Here is an 11,390-nt window from a genome sequence, read left to right as displayed (position 1 = left end):
CAAATCCGATCACACTTTACAGAATTATTAGCCCAAAACTGTAAAAAATGCCTTATCTCCCCATTATAAAATATGTTTCAAAGTGAACAAGAATCCAGATCTAGATCTGGACAAAATTTGGGGAGGACTGTCCCATACTGACTTCCCATCTTGTGTAAAGTTTTCGAGTACATCGGTCTTTTATTTTTTCAGATACGCGTGAGGAAACACAGACAGACACACACACACACACTGACCCGACTGCAATACCTTCACCCTCCCTCCGGGGGCGAGAGTAATTAAGTAACATATTAGACATGAAATCATCATGAAAAGAATATGAACAAACAATTTATTGTAGAGGTTTGAACTCAAACCATGAAAAACTCAGTTTATTAGGAATAAAAATATTTTTTACATTAACTGCAAAATGATCACTTCATATATTACCGAAACAATTACTAACAGATCAGATTCTACAATTATTATTTACTTAATTAACGACGTGCATATGTGGTCGGTGTGGTGTAAACCGAAGCTACGAAAGAAAAAAGATCCAATCAGACGTTTCACAATATGGAATTATTTAATAACACTTATTAATTGTCATGGCAAATAATCGTGATAATTTAAAATGCATGGATTAATAGGTGTTTAAAAATATTTGAGTTTTAAATTTGTTAGACTGAATTCTTTCACTACTGATTGGCCAATTAGAGAATGTCTGGCTAATCATCAAACGGCATCATTTACAGAAGAAAAACATCAATCAATGATGAAAAATTAAAATACATTTATAATATCATACTGATAATGCAATATAATAGTGTTTTAGTGACATTAATAAAAAAAAAAAGAATGAACACCAATAAAGACTGATTTATTAATCAAATTATATAACAGTTGATTCATATCTTTAGCTTTCATTCTAAAGTTTGAGTATTCTTCCACTACAAGACTGACTTATTAATCAAATTATATAACAGTTGATTCATATCTTTAGCTTTCATTCTAAAGTTTGAGTATTCTTCCACCACAAGACTGACTTATTAATCAAATTATATAACAGTTGATTCATATCTTTAGCTTTCATTCTAAAGTTTGAGTATTCTTCCACTACAAGACTGACTTATTAATCAAATTATATAACAGTTGATTCATATCTTTAGCTTTCATTCTAAAGTTTGAGTATTCTTCCACTACAAGACTGACTTATTAATCAAATTATATAACAGTTGATTCATATCTTTAGCTTTCATTCTAAAGTTTGAGTATTCTTCCACTACAAGACTGACTTATTACCTCATCTTAGGCCATATGAAGTTATTAACCCTCCACCTGATTCACACATTTTTCGACAATTTGCTGGAGCTCTTCTAATATTTCCATCTGGAAAATGGGAAAATTTATCAACTTACAGGTCACGTTTTAATGAAAATCTATTTAAAAATTATATATAATAAAAACAATTATTATTGTAAATATATATATATATATATATTTCAGAGTAAAGATGGCTATGAAATCACTCACATCACGCTCGGCTTTCTAGCCGTGGGGATGTTATTATGTAAAAGTCAATCCCTCTGTTCGATTAGAGTAATCGAAGAGTTGGCTGTGGGTGGTGTTGAATAGCTGCCTTCCCTCTAGTCTATCATTTCTAAGTTAGGGACGGCAAGAATAGATATCAACGAGTAGCTCTGCGCAAAATTTAACAAACAAATGAAGTCCCATGAAATATTTCTTTCTTAAAGTTATAAAACGTTCTAGTACGGTTTGTTTGCTTCCGATAGTCGCGCAAGGGGTATCTGCAGTAGCCACCTATAATTTTAATTGATACGTTAAAGGAAGTTTTTCAATAATACCCACCTGCAACTCTAATGTATTCTAATCGAATAGTAGCATTTGACCTTCATTTTTATAACGCCTTTCGGCACCATTATGCGGAGCGTGATTTTTTTCGTTCATGAGAAACAAGTCATAAAACCCTCGGATTTACAGTCCGACCCTTATTCGTAGGGAAATTTAACATAATCATATATGCAAAATTATCTAAAAGGTCTATTATGAAAAACATATTTCCAGTGATGATAATTTCTAAAAACAGAACATTTTGAAATATTTGACTTCTCTTTTAAGTCATTTTCTTACTGAATTATTGAAAAAATAAGTCTATGTATTGTTTTACATTTAAAATATAACAAATATATACTTACAACGACTGGAGTAATGCACACGGAAAGCTGTTCCAAAAAAGAAGAAAAAAATTAGAACAGTAATTGAATAATAATATTTAAAAATTTTATTTAATAGTGATACACAAATTTGAAGAACATATAAGTGGATAGATTTACCTCTTTTTGTGAGCTTACCATTGCTAAATGATATATATATATATATATATACACGCACACACATGCATACACACTGAGGGGTGCTCACATATTCACGACCTATGGGAATGAATCAAAAATGAGTGTTTAGGCTAAACAGCCTTTTTTCCATCATCAGAGAAGTGGCATATTGACTTCAGCATATGATATTATGGATACTTTTTCGTGACAGTGGCATCTTGTGAGTACAAAGATGATACTTCCTCACATTATAGTGGTGTCAGCAGATTAACAAGATTGTATACAGGAGTTAATCTTGCCATTTTTCTCCATCCTCCTGATGTGTAACTTACCGTCTTAGTTATTATCTGCAACGATAAAATGCTTTTCGACATATTGTGTACAATTATTGAAATGTTTTATCATTTGCATAACTTTAATGAATTCTTCGAACATTTTCAGACACTTAAGTAGAGTAGACATATGCTTTGTTGAATGTGACGACACGTTTCTGTCAATTTTGTCGCATGATAGATGCCGCTCGTGCAGCTTTGGAAAATTGCCCTTCTGTTGTACTATGTACTTTGGGAGAAACTTTTCATATAAAAGAGGATTATTTACAGTTGCGAGAGATGTTCCTACATTAGTTGCAATAGATCGCCGTGTTCTTGGATTACTTTCGGTCGTGGAGTAGCCTCTTTATTCCATGCTAAAACAACATCTTAACTTGTTTTACTGATAGGGTTCAATATTACTGGTATTTCTTTCTTTAAAACGCTAACATTTCCTGCCTTGCATGATTGTATAAAAGTGCATTGTTTATTGATGATTTTTTTTGGTAAAAATGATTAAATTTTCCAACTAGTCAATGGTTAACTGCCTCAGATGATTAAAATTTCTAAAAATGTGAAAGACTTTTATTGTTTTACTTACATCATACCATCAATGAAAAATACAGCTTGTTAACCATATCATTTTCAGAAATATGCATAGTTTTGTATCTAGACTAAGGAGGTAAAACTACTAAGACCTCTTTGTCTCCACACTAATTGTAGGTACAAACATCACATCAAAATATTTTATAATGAAGTCGGATGTTCCTTGGTGTTTTTAGAACAGCTATTCCTCTCATTATCGTTTATTTTGCACGAGATAAGACTGAAGAAAACACAGCTGGTAAATAGTATTATCATTTAAAGACTGCGCAATTTTGTAACGAAGAGGCCATCTGTACTAAAACGTCTCTCTGCCTCTACACTAGTTGGATGAATAGTCATCAAAGCATTAAATATTTTTTCTAATGCTCTTTGATGTTCTCCAAGACAGCCTTGCTGTTATTGAGCATTTATTATCTTTTACGTAGTTGACGTTGACTACATTCATAGATGGCGCCACGTCCTTACATACGAAAAAAAATCATTAAATTTTTCTATAACACAAGATACATAATGTGGGGAGGAGGCTACACAAACGACTTATATGTCTTAGAGTGCGCTAGTACTGTCTATGTAGGAATGCAATGAAAAAATGATCACCACTATTGCAATAATACATAAACTCAGCTAAAGTTTCTACTCCAAGGCTGATATGAAGAGCCATGTTTTGAGTTATACCAACTTCCTACTTGTACCCGTGATCTTTCAACTTTGGCCCGTAAGACACTTCTGCATCCAGTGACCATCTATTAATTAATTACGTGAAACACTGTAGGAGGACATTAAGAGCTAGGTGTTGAAAGCAGGTGACAGAAAGCTCCTCTTCTGCCATTACTTTTGCCACTGCCTCTTCCCAGAAAGTCATCATGAGCATCGCACAGTGTATACATACTGAGTTCTTAAAGCTTATACAAAACTTTTAGTGAAGTAATAATTAATAATGTAGTAATATGTTATGTTATAAATAAATTGTGTGAATCATGCTATTTATCATAGCATCCACTCCCATATTTTTTTAAGTTCATAACCCAGACAAAGGACGGTTACCTCAGATTGTTGTACATAATACTGCTTACTGTTTAACCTTATTGGCTAAGTATGCTTTTCCAGATTATATCAAAATATGCTACAGAACTCGCTTAAGGCCGCTTTTGAGGGTTTTTCACGGTTTATTGTAACGATTTGCATATCCATTCTCTTTGTCCTTGACCATTACCATAGCCTCATATCTAGATTAAAGCTTTTGACCCTACTTGTTGCAAAATAGTTGAAGTTTGGGATTTGTTAGTACAAATGACACCTAAAATTGACCCTTTCTAGGAGGGTTACATTTCGTGCATGGTTTTGATTAATCAGTTAGTCAGTTAATCGGTTTTTCGAATTCAATCATTAATGAATAAAAATTTATTTTGGAAAAAATGAATAAAACTTAAACTCGTACGCTTCATAAATCGACTTCGGTTTTTGTGGAGGAACTAAACGTTTTCATCACAGAAAAAAATTAAGAAAAGAGGAAAAGCAAAAGCAGTGGGTACAGAGACTTCATCCCAAGAAATATTGAAATGTATAAACAAATGGGGAGTAGCGGGGTTGAGAACCCCGCATTAATATGCCCCTTGTTCCAGACTATCATCCCATAAACTTTGGCTGGGATTGGCCCAGTGACCTAGGAGTAGTTAGATAACGCACAGACAGATTTTTGTGCATTATATATATATATATATACATAGACAAAGTAAAAGATTCAAGTCTTACAGCTGTTTATAAGCTACATTAACATTAGTTGTGACTCTTCTTATAGTGATAGATGTATAGGAGACAACCAAAACTCTGCACTCTTTAATATTTCGCACCAAATTATATGACCCAAAAGCTAATTAGCAATCAAAGGTTTATCAATCATTACTACTTATAGGCTAGTAAACCTCTGACTGATTATTAGCTTTTTGGCCATCTAATTCGGCCCGAAATATACAAGTGTCAATTAAAACCTCTGCATAATGTCTATTTAATAAAACCTTTTTTGTTCGTTTGTTTTAAATTTGAAGGGGAAAATACACTAACACGTTCCTTCTATGATCCATTTCCTGTACTGGGCAACAATGGCACCAAGATGGACATGATCCATCTGAACTGAACTTACTTGTGAATTTCGTGGTGCATTGCAGCTGTATAGCATTGTTAAATTAGCAACTGCTTCAGACTTCCAGTTGGGGTTAAGATGCCACGAGAAACGACCACACTGATCTTCAATGAGGTTATTTGATGATGAAGCATTGGTGGCATGAGTTATCGTCAGATTTCAACTGGTCAACAACTCATACTTAAACCCCTGTGGGTAATGTGCTGTAGAAATTTGGAAAATTGTGGTTATAATTATCGGTCCGGTAACGAAACATTAATCACTGTTCTATTCACACCGGACACTAAATCATTCTCCCAGGAATTAATAACAATTCAGAACTATAGGCCAACATATAGACTATATGCAGGGAGTTCCATACTACTGCTGGAATTTACAGGTTGGTTGAATCTCATAACTGTCACTTCTCAGCCGTGAATGCAAAGCGTCGTCTCTTATGATGACTTACACGTTGAAAATGGAGTATAAAACACAGGAGAATCCATCGATTTGAGCAAAGGATTGCACTGCTACTATGAAAGGTTGAGGGAGCAGTTTCACGATGTTGGTCTGTTTTAGTTGATTTAGGCTTAACCTATCGGTAATAATTAAAGGAGTCATGAATGCCTTTTCGTGTAGTGTTATTTTGAACAAAGCTGCACTGTTTCCGTTGCCGAAGTATCATGGTTAAAAATGTGTGTGTGTGTGTGTGTTTCTCTGTAAAACAATGGTTAAAAACATGTCTGTGTTTTTTTTTCTCTGTAAAACAAGATGATATTCATTGCAATGTATGTTTTATCTTTACTTACACAGTGCCGTTTTTTATCTAAAGGTTAGTGAAAAAAAATTAAAAAACAGAAACAAAACTCGACATTAAATATTTTGCTAAAAACAATACCAGACAAGATCTTATAGTTCATCCAAGTACATCGAATATTGGTTGCTTTTAAGTGGTACTTTCCATAAATTTCGTAGCTATTTTGTGGCTCAGCGGTAAGTCTTTAAGCATATATCAGGTTTCGATAACCGTGGTGGGCAGAGCATAGATAGCCCATTGTGTAACTTTGTGCTTAACAACTACCAAACGAACGAACGTACCCTTTATCATTATTTACCATCTGTCACATTTATTTTGCTGGAAACAATATTTTCAAGAATTTTCATTACATTATCTTTTATTATATATTTCGTGTTATTTATACATTTGTTGCTAACATGTGTTCACGAAGCTACAGAATATTGAAAGCAGCCTTAATTAATGTCGGTAGAATGTACGTTCTCTCTCAACATAAATATATTTCAAGAAAGATGGCTTTAATTAAACCCGGCTACTTCTTCCCTTATGCATAATTCAATTCACCATATCAACATACACGAATTTCAGCTGCGTAAAGTTTAATGTAGCGATACTATTATACATTCGAGCACCGCGCGTAATAATTTATATATCTGTTCCACATATAAACGTACTACTTGCTTGAACATACAGTTAGAATGTAATGTCTGTTTGTATGTGATTTTCAAACAGTGGCTTCCAGGCTGCGAAACCTTTTATTATATATATTATTCAAGAATGCGAGAAGATTTATAAAATATGTACACATTAAACTTCATAGTTGTACCAGGAATCGTGCTAGACAAGGATATGAATGTAAACTTTCAGACTCGAACTAAGTCACCAGGATGCATTTAATCGAGTTTTCTCATAAGCTTCATAACGTTTATCATAATAGTTTGTCTTTTATAAACGTGATTAGAGATTGAAACCAGAATTTGGCTCTACATGCTTGAATATTGTAAGTTTGTAAGTGAAAACTATATGACAATTTAATTAGATATATATGTTTAGATATTTGTCCCTAAAAGCAAGATATATCGTAATTTGGTTAGGGACTTTTACTGTGATTGTAGTGGATTCAAGTATCAATAGAACTCCTGTATACATATTTTCTTACCATATAGCCTTGTTTGGGAAATTTCAGTAGAGTATTGACCATTGTTAGACATAATAACTATATCAACTTAAACCACTAAAAGCCTGTCTCTCAGTCTATTGTTTAAATGGTTCAATTGAATCAGACACCACATCTTTTGTGAGTGATACCCTTTATTACTTTTTTTAACCTTAGGGCAAAGAAGGGTTTTTGAATATTGTATCTATCAAAGTTAACAATGTAACGTTTGTGATGAAAGGAACGTTAACAATGGTATACGTACAGTTGTGATGAAAGGAATGAATCAGAGTTAACAATGGTATATGTAATTGTTGTGATGAAAGGAATGAATCAGAGTTAACAATGGTATGTGTAATTGTTGTGATGAAAGGAATGACTCAGAGTTGACAGTGATATATCTAACTGTTGTGATGAAAGGCTTGAAAAGATTAAAAATCTGCTTGTGTCCCAAGTAAATATTTTAAAGATTAGCCAACTTCATCTGAAAGCAGATTAAGTTCCTTGTCAAAAGCCATTTCCCTGCAATTGAAGCAAGTAATTGAAACTGGGCAATCATTTATTTCTACACAACAAGAGAATACATTTGAAAATTCTACTGATAAGATAAAAAAAAAGAAAGAAAATAAATAGAGAGACAGTCAATGTTAAATAACGAAGTCAGTTTTAGAGCAAGATTCATTTGTTACGTACTGAATGTTCTAATTTCACGGAAAGAGTAATAACATCTATTGTTTGTTTGTTTTGAATTTTCGCGCAAAGCTACACGAGGGATATCAGCGCTAGCCGTCCCTAATTTAGAAGTGAAAGACTAGAGGGAAGGCAGCAAGTCGTCACCACCCACCACCAACTCTTGATCTACTCTTATACAACGAATAGTGGGATTGGCCGTCACTTTAAAACGACCCCACGGCTGAAAGGGCGAATATATTTAGTGGGACGGGGATTCGAACCCGTGATCCTCTGATTGCGAGTCAAGCACCCTAACCACCTGGCCATGCCGGGCCCAACATATATTATACGATGAAAACTAATTGTTTTATCAACCATGAAGCAAAGTCAAACAACCTTATTGAAATTCAACAAAGTATAAAGCATGAAAATTCTGTTGAACAAGTTAAAAAAAGTGGAAGTTTGTTTGATTTCGGATATTCAAAAGCTATCTGCGCCCCTAAATTTGAACTGATGGACAAGAGGGAACGCAGCTAGCCAAAAGCACCCACTGGCTACTCTTGTCTAACCAGATAAAGGTATTTGATCGTTACCCTTAGAACGTGCCCATTGCCCAAAGTGCGGAGCGTGAATTATTTAGGACAGTGACGGGTCACGAACATTGGACCCACAGACCCACTGACTGGCAGGATCGGCCTGAAAGCAGAAGTGCAAGTAAAGATATCAGTGGCATCCTTCATTAATACGTCAAATAGAATGTGTTTGAGAATGTTTAGCAAATAATGAAAAATAACCGACTTTAAATATACAGTATAACATTATCATATTCTGCTAAATGACTAGGGTAACAGTTTCCAAAAATTGCATAAGAATATAAATAATAAGAAGCCATGTGAAATTTGTATTTGCATTATATATCATTGTAGTTGTTAGATAACGTGCAACGCCTATAGGTAACACAGTAGCATTGAATAATAAGAAACTGTTCACAGTAATAGTTTTTCTTTTTTGAAGTAAATGGTCATATCATTTTCTACATTAACGTGGAACTCGGATACGTGATTCTATATTTTAATTTGATTGCATAAATTTCTCCAAATTAATATCATCTAAAGGATTTAAATGAGTTTCTTGGAATTGTCTTGCATGTCATTGAAATTATCTGCGGTTCTAACTTTACAAGCTGCTAATGTTTGTGTGCTTCTAAGAGTCGTTTAGCTTGTGATGTTATTCAGGTTGTTGATAATAAAGTACCTGAAATGCAAACTTTTCAGAAACTAAAAAAGATAGGCCTTCCGTAGGTAGACATAGATTGTGTTTAGGTTATTCACTTACAAAACTAGTCGTATTTTATGTATTTGAGATAGTCGTATCTCGTTGATATGTCAGAGTTTTGAAACTAGTTTAGACAGAATATATACTGATACTAATTTATTAACTAAATTATTATTTTTACCATCAACTGTATTGGCTTTGTTTCTTGTCAGTCACTGGTTATCTCAAAGTCTGCAATCGCTAAAGTGAAACCTCTTCAAGTTTACTTTACTAGCCATTCAAATGAGAGATCTCCATTACAATTCTATTATTTTTATGTCAAAAGTTTGTATGTTTGATTTGATTTTATGGCAAACCTACAAAGGCTATTTCCCGCCGTCCCTAATTTAGCAGTGTAAGACTAGAGGGAAAGCAGCTAGTCATCACCACCCACCGCCAACTATTGGGCTACTCTTTTCCAACGAATAGTGGGATTAACCGTCACATTATAACACCTCCACGGCTGAAAGGGCGAGCATGTTTGGTGGGACGGGATTCGAACCCGCGACCCTCAAATTGCGAGTCGAGCGCCCTAACCACTTGGCCATGCCTGGCCTGGTTGCATCTACGAGTAAAAAAATAATTTCTCGGTATTAGGTATGAATAAAGCAAATATTGAAATTTCCCATACATTAGACGTTAAACTTATTGCAATAACCAGTACAGAATATTATTATACCTTATAACGCAGTACTTTACAACGACTTTATAGTATGTGAATACCTGGAAAACAGTTGTTTTATGTAACAAAAATAATTTTTATTTACTGTTTTGTTTCTAATCATTAATCGAAACTTAGGATGTGAGAGTGTTTAGTCCTCTATGAAAATTGTATATTTGTCAGATTATTAAAACGTTTTCAATACACCCTAATTGTTTCTTAGCTTGTGTCAAGTAGTATACTTGTTGGATTTTTATATAGAAATAAAAAAAGAAATATCTATCTATCTTTACGTATGTGAAGCTTTCTAGCTGTTCAGCAGGAACTCTGTTCCTAATCGATCCAAGATCGAAGAACTATTACATCGTGAAAAGAAAAGACAACTCTGCAGCCGTGTTAAATCAAGCGCGAATAGGAGCACTATCCTCCCGTTCCCATGGCAACTGCTGGGAGACATTCCACATGTAATAGAAACGTTTGTATAGAATCTAATGACAAGTAAGCACGGTTTTTTTCTCTCGAAGGGATGAGAGTTCGTTTAATGAGCTAAGAAAATTATTATGCTAAAATAAAATTATTACACGCACACACACACAAATTAGATGTGAAATTAGAAAACGCTTGTTTATCATTCTGAGTACTGATTTCCTCCGATATTGTATTTTTTTTTCGTTTAAAATACAGAAAATACTTCTTATAAGAGGTAGTATTAAGCTTATGACAAGATATGTTTAAGGGGAAAATGTGTAATTTATGTAAATTTAAAAAAACGGTTATTGCTCATAAAGTTCTAATGAACGAACTGGATATATAACCACATATATAAACACATGGAGACACTATTTAAATAACTATCCTGTCAGAAAGGATTTCCGAGCAGACAAAAGCTTTCATTATTAATAATATATAATTCATTTTCAAACGTTTAATATTTTTGCAAATATAGTAACATATTTTAAGGTTCTAGCAAATACCAACAACATTTGTGTGAAATACCAAATATTTCGAGACTTTATTATAAGGTGGGCCTCGTGGTTTGCATGACTGGTTTGCGATCCGTTGTCACGAAACCGGTAAAATTTACTCTAATTCTGCCTAAAATAATTTCAAGTGCCGCGGCTATTGAATTTATCGCTAAGGGTTAAGATAATTTTACGAAGATGAGATAATTAATTTAGACGTCGTAATTTTGTTTGATTTCTCAGGTAACTACTTGGTGTGATTGATCGTGCATTGGTGCACCCCTGAAGGTTTGTTTGTTATGGATTTCGTGCAAAGCTACACGAGGGCTATCTGCGCTAGTCGTCCCTAATTTAGAAGTATAAGACTAGAGGGAAGGCAGCTGGTCATCACCACCCACCGACAACTCTTGGGCTACTCTTTTACCAACGAATAGTGGGATTGACCATCACATTATAACGT

The 11,390-nt window shown here is 34.0% G+C and overlaps 1 protein-coding gene across 2 annotated transcripts in view; it reads right to left on the bottom strand.

Annotated features, from left to right (window-relative positions):
* Positions 1-330: 330 nt before the first annotated feature.
* The window catches only part of LOC111088123, a 15,647-nt gene continuing 4,587 nt past the window's right edge, over positions 331-11,390 (bottom strand). The window contains exons 4-6 of one of the 2 annotated variants that reach the window (XM_022397139.1): positions 2,196-2,222; positions 1,282-1,368; positions 331-517 (exon numbers count right to left, since the gene is read on the bottom strand). In XM_022397139.1, the coding sequence (XP_022252847.1) occupies positions 1,306-1,368; positions 2,196-2,222 (90 nt within the window). In that variant the 3' untranslated portion in view covers positions 331-517; positions 1,282-1,305. The remainder of the gene's footprint in view (positions 518-1,281; positions 1,369-2,195; positions 2,223-11,390) is intronic. The other variant, XM_022397140.1, reaches the window with a different exon arrangement.

Source organism: Limulus polyphemus, unplaced genomic scaffold (genome assembly GCF_000517525.1).
Source record: "Limulus polyphemus unplaced genomic scaffold, Limulus_polyphemus-2.1.2 Scaffold3160, whole genome shotgun sequence".
In the NCBI taxonomy this organism is placed as follows: Eukaryota; Metazoa; Arthropoda; class Merostomata; order Xiphosura; family Limulidae; genus Limulus; species Limulus polyphemus.
The sequence above is the reverse complement of the archived record's forward strand: the minus strand, read 5'-3'. Positions and strand labels throughout refer to the sequence as shown.